The 13,418-nt window shown below is 46.1% G+C and overlaps 1 protein-coding gene across 6 annotated transcripts in view; it reads right to left on the bottom strand.

Annotated features, from left to right (window-relative positions):
• Window positions 1–10,332: 10,332 nt before the first annotated feature.
• The window catches only part of LOC126284880 (choline/ethanolamine kinase), a 213,741-nt gene continuing 210,655 nt past the window's right edge, over window positions 10,333–13,418 (bottom strand). For all 6 annotated transcript variants that reach the window (XM_049984129.1, XM_049984127.1, XM_049984126.1 and 3 more), the window contains exon 8: window positions 10,333–11,529. In XM_049984129.1, coding sequence (XP_049840086.1) covers window positions 11,419–11,529 — 111 coding nt within the window. In that variant the 3' untranslated portion in view covers window positions 10,333–11,418. The remainder of the gene's footprint in view (window positions 11,530–13,418) is intronic.

Here is a 13,418-nt window from a genome sequence, read left to right on the forward strand (position 1 = left end):
TTATACAAATATGGCAAAGGACATGTAATCTTTCGTTCGGGACCTCTGCTGCCTCTGGAGCATATTTTGTGGACCTTTCTACACAAGGACTTTCTTGTTATTAGCTCATGTTCTTTCCATCGACTGGGCTTAATGTATTGTCATTTCTAAGTCCTTTCACTTCCTGGTGTTCTAAGGTTATTTCATGGGTGCTTATAACCTTAGTTGTTTTTGCACCCAAAAACAAAATAAAAGAACTGACTCTGAAATGTTTGCTCTTAGTGTGCAAAACTTGGAACTACAAAAGCTCTGCTCACTAAAAAATTTGTTTGTGCTTTTGGGTACCCACTCGTACTGTAATCAATATCTCAAAATGTACAAGACCGGGCTTCTGCAGTGTAGTAATGCAGCCTATGTAAACAATCACTGTAAACTTCTTTCTTTTGATAATGTCATGCTATAGCCTAGGGTTGCACTTCAAAATGTATATATTTAGATGTGTGAGAGTGGCCTCAGTTGCCTGAGACTGCAGTCATGTGTTTGAGTTTTGTGTGTGTGTGTGGGGGGGGGGGGTCTAATTTTGACAAAGGCCTTACTGGCCGAAAGCTATATTTGTGACAGACTTTTTGTTGTGCCTGTCTGTGACTCAGCATCTGTGCTGTATGGTGAGTAGCAACTTTTCACAGTATTGTTACACTCCATCCTAGAGTTAGGTGTCTGTGATATGTTGTGTTAATTTGTAAATGAAAATATAATTAGCATTTTTGATTTGTTCCACATCCTTAAAGATCATTTCGCTCAAGATCAATGAAAAAAGTAAATCAATAAAAATATAAAAAAAGTCATTTTGTGTGTGTGTGTGTGTGTGTGTGTGTGTGTGTGTGTGTGTGTGTGTGTGTGTGTGTGAGCGCGCGAGTTTGTGTGCATGTCGATATATGGTTTTCAGATATATATTCTACCTTTATGATTATTTCTTTGTAAAGGATCTACAAAGCAAACAGTATATATAATGTAATTGCTATCAGTTATTTTAGGGAGTAGCTCATGCACTGACATTTATGATCACAGTATGACTAATCACCACCTTGAATGACTGAATACACAGCATTAGTGTGATATTTAGAAGTAAAATTCTGACTTAACTAGTCTAGTCATTTCGAAACAGCCACCTTGAAGAGCAAATGTCTGTCTGAAGACATGAAATGAACTACAGCTGAACTTACTTACATTCTATTAATTGTTTGAAGACTTTCTCTACACAATGTGCTCCAGTCATTAAGTGAACACACACTTGAGAAACTCTACGTAAATTTAAATTTAATCACATAGCCATTCAATAACTGATCGTCTGAGAAAATTTTTACAGGTGTCTAAAGAAAGAAAAGAGAGATGGATAAAAAAGTATCTGATGATAATTTTTTCATCAAAGCTGAATAGCACAAAATTTGAAATAGCACCATAAATCTAACAAACTTTTTACTTACCTGAAGACACTATACGATAGATTTTGTTATGTTGTTTGACATATATGAATTACAAGCAAGGTTTAATGGTCATAAAGGTGCTATTACTACACCAATATATTATATATACAGACAAACCTCCATATAACGTTTATAAATACAACGATAAACCCGGGTACAGTGATAATTTTATATGGTGCCAGCCGGTTTCCTATATGTATTATGTTCATTATCTCTCATTACGATGACGACAAATTTGGCAACACTGTGCAATTACCAAGACAAAATTTCAAGGAATTTACTCTTTCCTACTTCTAAGCAGCTCACTATAGCAGTAGGTATTGTTTATTTAGCTACTTTGGCACTTTATTTCCAGAAGCTTCACTACATACTACAGTACTGTATTCATTCTAGTAGTAAAGAGAATAGCGTACAGCTGTGGGCGAGCTTGCTGAGTGGCAAATTTCAAAGAGGTCCTTTGGTGGAATGAATGTTTAGTTTGTCCATTATTGAGTTTCAGTAGCAGACAAAAGTTTTTTGTTGGGTTGATACAAAGCTTATCTCTCTGATTTTTGCGATCTGTGAATGTTTTTATTAGAGGTAAACACTTTGGTCTTCACTGATATTTGGACAATGGCTGGAACTCTGAAAAAATAAGGTTGGAGACAAAAAAGGAGGTTTTCAAAGACACTGTAATGGAGTGAAACAAATAGACATGGCAAAAAGTATGGACTTACACAATCAAAGTCATATAAATTTCTTAAAAAGTGAAAGAAATTTAAAAAAGCTTTGTAGGTAGCAAATTTAAACCCTTCAAGAAAAAAGAATGAAGACGGCAGCTGCTGACAATGTGGACAGTGCTACAATGCGGTGGTTTAATGAGGTGCATGTGCAGAATGTACCAATTAATGGTCAATTGATATGTCAAAAAGCCTTAGATTTCACTAAGTTGCTTGGCAATTCTAATTTTAAGGCAAGTAATGGGTGGTTGTAATGATTTAAGGACAGGCATGGGATCATTTTTAAAGTGATTTCAGGAGAAGAAAAATCAGCACCTTTAGGTGACACAGAATTTGCAGGAAAATACCATGTGTAAACTATTAGAAAAGTACAGTCCTGAAAACTTTTACTATGCAGATGAGACAGGATTATTTTATCAACTGAAGCCAGAGAAGATGATGACCTTTAGTGGGGAGAAAAATGTGAAGGAGGGAAGCAGTCTAAAGTATGCCTAACTGTCCTTCTCTGAAGCAACACGTCAGGGACACACAAATTGACACTACTGGTGATCAAACAATCACAAAACACACGGTTCTTCAGAAATGTAAGAAGCTTACCAGGTATGAGGGTACATACGTTTTAGTTTACTCTCCATTAATTAATAAGTTAATTTAGTACAGTATAGCTTTGGCTGTAATGTTTTGCTACAGTCATATTGTAAATGTGATTTCGTTTATTGCAGTAAATTACAAGGCAAATTGGTGTCTACTCTTTTTAGTGAGAGTGCTTTCACTTCATAAAGAGATTTCAGTGAAGACTAAGAAAATTGCATTGCTACTGGATAATTTCTTGTGTGCATAACATGCCAACCTTGAAGAACGTTTAACTCTGCGACTTTCCTATGAACTGTATTTCGATTCTTCAGCCTCTGGATATGGGGACAATTAAGAACTTCAAGACAAAATACCATTCAAGTTCAGTTCAACACTTGATCACAAACTTGAAAGAAAGGTGAGCAATTCCTACAGCTTCAGTGTGAAGCAGGCTTGACATGATTGGTAGTTCCTGGAACAGTGTACAAGTGAATGTGATTGTGAACTGTTGAAAAAATGCAAAAAATTCTGAAAGTGAAGATGTTGGTGAGAATGTTGTGGTAGATTAAATAACGCAGGATGATATTCAAAGCGATCTGGAGATTTATTCAGCAGTTACTGGTGAAACCACAGATGTTTCAGTAGTTGAATACTTGTCAGTGGATGATGAGATGTTGGTGTTTGAAGCATATACCAACGAATCTATCGTCAAGGAGTTAAAGAGCAATTCACCCATTGAAGATTCTGAAGATGACAGTGATGTGGTTAGTGTGAATCCTCCTCCTCCTCCTCCTCCTCTGGTGGAGCTGATAGGTCGGTTGGAAACCATTCAGCAATTAGCATCTTCAATCCCCAGTGTTCCAGCACAGCAATTGATTGCGTTAGAGGAGATAAAGCCCCCTGTGGGTTCGGGGGTAAGAATAGGCCCACGGTATTCCTGCCTGGCGTAAGAGGCGACTAAAAGGAGTCTCAAACGTTTTGGCCTTGTGAGATGGTCCCCTAACGGGTTTGACCTCCATCCTTCTAAATTTTCCGAAGAGCGAGCCGATTGGGGAAGGGCGCCTTACAAGGAGCGATGTGTCCATCAAGCATTACCATCTCTAGCCAGGTTTGTCGTCATCGCTTAGCAGTCCCGCTCACCTACCATCTCTTGGGCATGGATTTGTTCTTGGGTGCGGTTTCTTGCAGTCTGCTATGCTGTGCCGCTTTATGCGCCAATGACGATATTGGACTACATCACCTGAAATCCAGCACGGTAGCCAGTCCGTTGTGGTGGGGCCGCCATGTACCCTGTTGGTTGTAGCCCCCTGACTACACAGGGATCGCTCTGCTGATGCCAGCGCCGTTAACTCCCCACGTATGCCAAGGAGTAGATGCCTATCTCCTTGGGGCATTGGGACTCCCGGCAATGGCCATCCTGCCAGGTGGTCGTTGCTAAGGCTGGGTGGCGCCCGTGGGGAGGGCCCTTGGTCGGAGTAGGTGGCATCAGGGCGGATGACCCGCAATGAAGCGTGGTACATCATCTCTTGCTGGTGGCCAGCCGCCAGCAGTCTCTAAGCGTTCCAGGGCTCAATACAACGCAACTACATATGACCCCAAATCGTTCCCCTCCCTGGCTACACCATGGGAGGAACGAAAGACTAAGGATGCCAACGAACCATACTCGCCCCGCTACCTGGTGTGTACGAGAGCTGATGGTGAATCCTTTACATCCATGAAGCCTCAGTTCTTCGTCGAGCACTTAGAGGACAAGTTCGGGGAGGTGGAGGGCTTGTCCAAAATGCGCTCGGGCTCGGTTTTGATCAAATCGGCGTCCTCCGCCCAGTCCCGCCGGTTACTCGATTGTAACAAGCTGGGGGATGTTCCGGTTACAATCACGCCCCATAAGAGTCTTAATATGGTCCAGGGCATAATATTCCATCGGGACCTTCTATTGCAGTCCGATGACGAGCTTCACGCCAATTTAGAGCGGCGAGGTGTTCACTTCGTCCGGCGCGTACATCGTGGTCCAAGGGATAAGCAGGTTGCCACCGGTGCCTTCATCTTGACCTTCGAGGGTGATACTTTACCTGAGAAGGTCAAGGTGATGGTCTATCGTTGTGACGTCAAGCCATATATCCCTCCCCCGATGCGGTGCTTTAAGTGCTGGAAGTTCGGGCATATGTCTTCCCGCTGTACTTCCGGCCTCACATGTCGAGATTGTGGACGCCCATCACATCCCGATACTCCATGTGCTCTGCCTCCCATCTGTGTAAACTGCGGAGAGCACCACTCACCTTGCTCGCCGGACTGCAGGATCTACCAGAAAGAGCGCAAAATCATGGAGTATAAGACCCTGGACCGCCTGACATACACTGAGGCCAGGCAGAAGTTCGAACGCCTCCATCCTGTTCGAATGCCTGCCTCTTACGCCGCGGCTACTACTGTTATGGCCCCATTAGCTCTCCCTCAGACTGCCACTTCTCAGAGCCGGAATGCTACGCCTGCCCCCTTGATGGTGGGGGGGGCACTTCACTCCCTGCTGCTCTTGCACTACCTGCCTCAGGAGCAGCAACCCCCCAACCATCGGGGACATCAGTCCCCACTTCTAAGCTGGGGAAGCCTCAAACTTCCCCTGCTCGAATAGCACGGAAAGGGTCCCTTGGGTCCCTTCCTTCCCAGGTTTCCGCCTCTGGGAAGGGTGACGTCAGCCAATGGAAGAAAAGCAGACCAGCGGCTGATCGCAGGGCTTCCCGCTCCTCCTCCGTCCCGGAGACTGACTCGCTGGAGCCCTCCCAGCCAATGAAACCCAAGGACCAGAGAGACAAGACGAAGAAGAAGTCCTCTAAGGCCAAGGACCACGCGGTGGCATCCACCCCACTGCTCCCTACAGGCTCTGCGTCCGGGGATAAGGTGGAGATCCGGGCGTCCGCTGAGGACCTGGATCTCGCTGGACCCTCAGACGCCATGGAAGCAGATTGTACTGGTCCTCCATCGGTGGCAGCAGGTAACCCAGTGGCGTGATCTGCCTCCTCGGCCCCTTCACGCCTTTTTCGGACATGGACAAAGCAATACTCCAGTGGAACTGCAGCGCTTTTTTCCACCACCTTGCTGAGCTTCGCCAACTCATCAGCAGTCACCCTTTCCTCTGCATTGCCCTACAGGAAACTTGGTTTCCGGCAATGCGGACCCCTGCCCTACGTGGGTATCGGGGTTATTACAAGAACCGGGCAGCTTATGAGAGGGTATCTGGTGGAGTCTGCGTCTACATCCTTAACTCTGTCTACAGCGAATGTGTACCTCTTCACACACCTTTAGAGGCTGTTGCTGTAAGGATGTGGACGCCTCAGCCTATTACTGTCCGCAGTTTGTATCTTCCGCCAGATGGTGATGTCTCGCGTCATGTGTTGGCTGCATTGATAGCACAACTGCCTCCTCCTTTTGTGTTACTGGGCGACTTTAACGCCCATAACCCCCTGTGGGGTAGCGCTGCGATTACTGGCCGGGGTAGAGATGTCGAGACTCTTCTCTCGCAGCTTGACCTCTGCCTCTTAAACACGGGAGAGCCGACACATTTCAGCGTCGTCCATGGCACATTTTCGGCCATCGACCTTTCTATCTGCAGCCCCGGACTTTCACCATCCATCCACTGGAGTGTCCATGACGACTTATGTGGTAGTGACCGTTTCCCCATCTTTCTGTCACTACCACAGCGTCACTCTTCTGAACGCCCCTCCAGATGGGCTCTGAATAAGGCTGATTGGGGCTTGTTCTCCTCTCTCGCCACTATCGCACCTCCTTCCCCTGACACCATTGATGCGGTGGTTCAGTCGGTCACCACCGGCATCGTTTCTGCGGCGGCATCTGCCCTGTTCATCCGGGTCCCCTCGGAGGAGGACTGTGCCTTGGTGGGCGCCCGAGATCGCAGAGGCGATTAGAGATCGCCGGCGGGCTCTTCAACGCCATAAGCGGCACCCGTCCTTGGCGAACCTCATCGTTTTTAAACAGCTCCGTGCCCGTGCCCGACGCCTTATTCGCCAACGGAAGCAGGAGTGCTGGGAACGGTATGTTTCCACCATTGGCGTCCGTACCTCTGCATCGCAGGTTTGGGCTAAGATTAGGCGACTCCATGGCTATCGGCCGCCTGTCTCTGTCCCTGGGCTTTCGCTGAATGGAGTGGTGTGTACTGACTCCGACACGATTGCGGACTGGTTAGCAGCGCATTTTGCTCAGTGTTCCGCATCTACGAATTACCCACTGGCCTTCCGCTCCCGGAAAGAGCGGTTGGAAAGTTGGAGGCTTTCCTTTCACACGCGCCACGCGGAGTCGTACAATGCTCCTTTCAGCGACTGGGAATTCCAGAGTGCCCTATCTGCTTGCCCTGATACGGCTCCTGGGCCAGACCGCATCCACAGCCAGATGCTGAAACACCTCTCTGTGAATTGCAAGCGACGCCTCCTAGATGTTTTCAACCGCATCTGGGTTGAGGGTGTGTTCCCGTCTCAATGGCGAGAAAGCATCGTCCTCCCCGTGTTGAAACCTGGCAAGAACCCGCTGGAGGTGGACAGCTACCGCCCCATAAGCCTCACCAACGTTCTTTGCAAGTTGCTAGAACGTATGGTGAGCCGGAGGTTGAGTTGGCTCCTCGAGTCTCGAGGCCTTCTGGCTCCGTCTCAGGGTGGGTTCCGCAAAGGCCGCTCTGCCGTCGATAATCTGGTCTCCCTAGAGTCTGCTGCCGTCCGTACAGCCTTTGCACGCCGCCAACATCTGGTTGCCGTCTTCTTCGACATGCGGGAGGCGTACGATACGACTTGGCGATATCACATCCTGGCCACACTTCATGGGTGGGGTCTTAGGGGCCCGCTCCCGATTTTTATTCAGAATTTTCTGTCGTCTCGTTCCTTCCGCGTGCAAGTTGCTGCGTCCCATAGTTCCTCCCGGGTCCAGGAGAACGGGGTCCCACAGGGGTCTGTCCTCAGTGTCTCCCTGTTTTTAATTGCGATCAATGGGCTCGCTGAGGCGGTGGGATCGTCCGTCGCAGCTTCGTTGTATGCAGACGATTTCTGCCTCTACTACAGCTCCGCTGGCATTGCAGTTGCTGAGCGCCAGCTGCAGGGCGCTATCCGCAAGGCGCAGTCGTGGGCTGTAGCGCACGGCTTCCAGTTTTCGGCCGCTAAGACCTGCGTTGTGCATTTCTGCCGGCGTCGCACGGTTCACCCTGAGCCACGCCTTTACCTTGACGGTGAACCTCTTGCTGTGGTAGAGACGCATCGGTTCTTGGGACTGGTATTTGATGCCCGGTTGACTTGGCTGCCTCATATTAGGCAGCTTAAACATGCTGGCGGCATTTAAACGCTCTCCGTTGCCTTAGCCACACCGGATGGGGTGCCGATCGGTCCACCCTTCTCCGTCTGTATCAAGCGCTGATCCAGTCCCGCCTTGATTATGGGTGTGTGGCTTATGGTTCGGCGTCGCCATCAGCGTTGCAATTGCTGGATCCCATCCATCACTGCGGGATCCGACTCGCCACAGGAGCATTTCGGACAAGCCCTGTTGACAGCTTACTTGTGGAGGCTGGTGTTCCTCCATTGCGGATCCGGCGCGACCGACTTCTGGCCGCTTATGCTGCCCACGTTTGTAGCTTGCCAGGGCATCCCAACTACCGTCTCCTGTTCCCGCACTCGATCGTCCATCTTCCAGACAGGCGGCCCCGGTCAGGGTGTACGATCGCGGTTCGCATCCGGGCTCTACTGTGTGGGATTGAGTTTTTTCCTCTCCCGCCTGTTTTCCGGGCCAATCTCCGTCTGCCCCCTTGGTGTGTGCGCCGACCATGCATTCGGCTGGATTTGGCACAGGATCCGAAAGACTCGGTCCCTCCTCCGGCCCTCCGCCGCCGCTTTGTTGCTCTCCTTGCCGAGTTTCCCGGATCTGCCGTGACCTATACCGACGGTTCGATGGTCTCTGGTCGCACTGGTTACGCTCTTACTCTAGAGGATCATTGTGAGCAACGGTCGCTGGCACCCGGGAACAGTGTATACACTGCCAAGTTGGTTGCCATCTATCGCGCCCTAGAGTATATCCGCTCCCGCTCAGGTGAGTCCTTTGTCATCTGTAGTGACTCCCTGAGTGGTTTACGAGCTCTTGACCAGTGCTTTCCTCGTTTCCGTCTGGTGATGGCCATCCACGAGTCGCTCCATGCTCTTGCCCGTTGCGGCCGCTCCGTGGTCTTTGTTTGGACCCCAGGTCATGTCGGCATCCCGGGCAATGAGCGGGTTGACACGCTGGCTAAACAGGCAGTGAGTTCACCGGCTCTGGAACTCGGCCTTATGGAGTGTGATCTCCTGTCGCTTTTGCGCCAGAAAGTGCTTGGTGCCTGGGGTGACGAGTGGCGCACCCTGCCCACGCCCAACAAACTTCGGGCGGTGAAGGAGACGACCCGTGTGTGGCGCTCCTCCATGCGGGCCTCTCGGAAGGACTCTGTCGTCCTCTGCCGGCTGCGCGTTGGCCACACGTGGCTGACGCACGGCCATTTGTTGCGCCGGGAGGACCCACCGCTATGTCGCTGCGGGGCAGCTCTGACGGTGGTCCACATTTTGGTGGACTGCCCGCTTTTAACAGGACTCAGGCAGACGTTTGCGCTGCCTGATACCCTCCCTGCCCTTTTATGTGATGACGATGCTATGGCGGACCTCGTGTTGAGTTTTATTCGGGCAGGGGGTTTTTATCGTATGATTTGAGTGTTTGTCCTTTTATTTCCTGTATTGACTTGGGCCTTTGGCCTGTGGTTTTAAACTGTGGGTTTTAATGTCATTTGGTGGTTGGCTTTTCCTTATTTTCATGGTCGGCCAACCACCTTCACACTCGGTGCGATTTTAGTTTCGTTTGTCTGGTCTTTGTCTGCCTTTCTTGTATTGTGTCGTCCCTTCTCTCAGTTCTCCGTTTTTAACGACTGACAGTTTTTATTTCGTATGATTTTATCGTGGAACAAGGGACCGATGACCTTAGCAGTCTGGTCCCTTCAATCCCACACCCAACCAGAGGAGATAAAGACAATAGTCACAAGAGAATCTTTAAGGAAAAAGAAATAAATGAAAAGTGAATTTTTCTGTACACAAAAGTAAGAAATTCTACAGGTACAGTGTTAATAAATGAAGTGGACAAAATGTGTTTCATTATTTGTCTTTCAATACTATTTTTCACCAGAAAAGTACTACAGTAATGTACTTCTCAGCCACAAAAACATGGCTGCTTGCTCCAGGTCACTATAACAATAATCCTGGTACAACAATTTAATTTTAGTGGTCCCAAGAAATTCTTTATATCAAGATTTGACTGTATAATGTACTTTCATGTTGAATTTTTGTAATACGACACATGGTCTCAAATCCAAATCATTGCCTTTCTGGATATGTTAAGAACTCCACCCGGCATCAGTGCTCTCTGAACTCCACGAAGGCTCTTTCTCTTTCTTCCAGATTTGGCAGATATCAAACATTGGTATCGTGTATAAAAAGGAGAAGATTCCATTAAAAAAGCTCTCACACATGCGTGCGTGCGTGTTCATGGATACAACAAGGGTAAGAAAGTACGAACATGACTGTTTATTACAACCTTTATTTATGCACATTGAACGATTCTGAGTTTGTTTTATAAATAATACAAATTTCTGAACACAGAACAATATCTTTGTACAAAACAAAAAGCAGATTTCTTTAAAAAATATATGGACAACACAAATTACAAACATAATACTTTGTAGACATACTCATGACACATGATTTAGGTAATGACATGAATACATGTGAGCAATGAGATTACAATGTAAAAAAGAAGAGACAGTCTCAAATATGCATTGCACCCAACATACTGCTTGAAAATTCACCACAGCCCTTTCGCCTCTTACATTGGTTTAGTCGTAACTGCAAACACGACTAATGCCACAACTGATGTGTGACATTACACGATTGCCTGCATGAAGTAATGTACCCCACAGCTGTCTGCTCTGTTTCTAAGTCAGCCATGTTAAAACGAACATTTTTTATGCAATCTGAGCAATCACACTCATTATACTGATAGATAATTTGTTTGCATTTGCTCTTGATTGTAAGTCAATGTAATAACTTCATGGAACTTTTATGGAGTCAAAGTAGCATAAGAAATAGCTGCCTGCTTGCAGTTCTAAGCCTGTGCTTATTGCGCTAAAAGATAAAATACAGTAATTCATTCTGGTGCTACATTGCTTCATAAGTTTAAATATAATCTAAGTTATTGATATTTACAGCAGTTAGCAATGCTGCACTGGCAATTTATTAGTCAAATGCAACAGAGCTTAATTTAATTTAAAACGATCTACAGAGGGACTGAATAAATAGTCAGTTACAAATTTAAAAAAAAAAGAAGAAAAGGAATGGAATGATCTTAAGTTACATGGATGTTTCCAATGCACGAGGAGTCTTCCATAAACTTAACAGCTCTGCCTTGCTCTTACAGAAGCTAAACCTTTGAAATCAAAGGCATAGAGGCCCTTCCACACAGGTATTGAAATACCTCAGAAGGTACATAACTGATATGCTCAAGTTTCAAGCCTCCTGCTGAACACGATCTCCATCACAGAATTTGCAACGAGACAGATTCAGTTGCAAATTCTGTCGAGGTCAAATTCTTCATTTTCTGATCTGATCACTTCATTCTTCTAAATCGCCAATTTTCCTCTTGGTGCCAATGTCACTTGCTGCACTGTTCAGAAGTTTGCTTTTAGAATAAAAGTAGGCCTCTAACCTCGCATCAGCGTATTCCTGTCGACAAAAGATAAACAATTTCAATTATTCGATCACTGTGAATTATAGTAAGTGTTGCATTTCTGCCTTCATTTATTTTGTAATTTTGTAAGTACATATTAAAGTTTTAATAAACAGCATAAATTCATATTTATTTTTTAATTTGAGGTTTCCAAATTGAAGTGTAATGTACCCAAAAGCAGTTTACACGTGAAGCACGAGTGTCAAATACGTAAGTCTACATTTATTTGGTTACTGTGTTTCTCCACTGATAACAGTGTAACAATTGTCACACTGTGCTACCAATATCTGTTGCCACAGCAGGTACAAATACACGGAAGAGCCAAAGAAACTGATACACCTACCTAATACTGTGTAGGGCCCCCACTAGCATTCAGAAGTGCCGCTACACGGCCTGGCATGGATTCAACTAATATCTGAAGAAGTGCTGGAGTGTGGAGTGAACTGACACCATGAATTCTCCAGGGCTGTCCATAAATCCATAAGAGAACTAGTGGGTAGAGATCCCTTCTGAACAGCGTGTTGCAAGGCATCCCTGATATGCTTAATAATGTTCCTGTCTGGGAATTTTGGTGACCAGTTGAAGTGTTCAAACTTAAAAGAGTGTTCCTGGAGCCACTCTGTAGCAATTATGGATGTGTAGGGTGTCACATAGTCCTGCTGGAATTGTCCATCATAATGCATAATGGACATGAATGGATGGAGGTGATCAGTCAGGATACTTACATACATGTCACCTGTCAGAGTCATATCTAGAAGGATCAATGGTCCCATATCACTCCAAATGCACATGCCCCACACCATTAGAGCCTCCACCAGCTTGAACAGTCCCCTGCTGACATGCAGGGTCTATAGATTCGTAAGATTGTCTGCATACCTGTACATATCCATCTACTTGATAGAATTTGAAATGAGACTCGTCCGACCAGGCAACATTCCAGTCATCAACAGTCCAATGTCAGTGTTGATGGGCCCAGGCATAGTGTAAAGCTTTGTGTCAGGCAGTCATCAAGGGTACACAAGTGGGCCTCCAACTCCGAAAGCCCATATCGATGAAGTTTCATTGAATGGTTCACACGCTGGAACTTGTCGATGGTCCAGCACTGCAATCTGCAGCAATTTTTGGAAGGGTTGCTCTACAGTCATGCTGAATGCTTCTCTTCAGTTGTCATTGGTCCCATTCTAGCAGGATCTTTTTCCTGCCATAGCATGTTGGAGATTTGATGTTTTACCAGATTCCTGATATTCACTGTACACTTGTGAAATGTTCGTACGGGAAAGTGCCCTTTCATCACTACCTTGGAGATGGTGTGTCCCATCACTCGTGTGCCGTCTATAGCACCACATTCAAACTCACTTAAATCTTGATAACCTGCCATTGTAGCAGCAGTAACTGATCTAACAACTGCACCAGACACTTGTTGCCTTATGTAGCTGTTGCCCATGAAAGCACCATATTCTGCCAGTTTACATATCTCCATATTTGAATACGCATGCCTATATCAGTTTCTTTGGTGCTTCAGTGTATGTGTAAATTGTTGATAATTGCAGTATTATACATCTTGAGACCAGTTCAGCAGCACTATCCATTTTAACTTTTACCTCAGCTCAAAGAACGCAATTTCTTCTAATTCAACCCTTGTCCAGTATCTTCCCTTTTTGTCATCTTGAGTTTTATCAGCATTTTATTTAAGCAGATGAATTTTCTTTTCACAGAGTCTGATCACTTTTGGCAGGGAATTTTCATTCACAATAAGAGTATTCAGACACAATATAATTTTGAGCAGAGGTGGATCTTCCATTACGTCTCCAAATGTGTTTTTGCCAAGCTAGCTTTCCATAATGCATCTCTTAATGTCTGCCACTTAATTTTTTAGCTGTGGAAG

The sequence above is a fragment of the Schistocerca gregaria genome, chromosome 8, assembly GCF_023897955.1.
Source record: "Schistocerca gregaria isolate iqSchGreg1 chromosome 8, iqSchGreg1.2, whole genome shotgun sequence".
Lineage (NCBI taxonomy): Eukaryota > Metazoa > Arthropoda > Insecta > Orthoptera > Acrididae > Schistocerca > Schistocerca gregaria.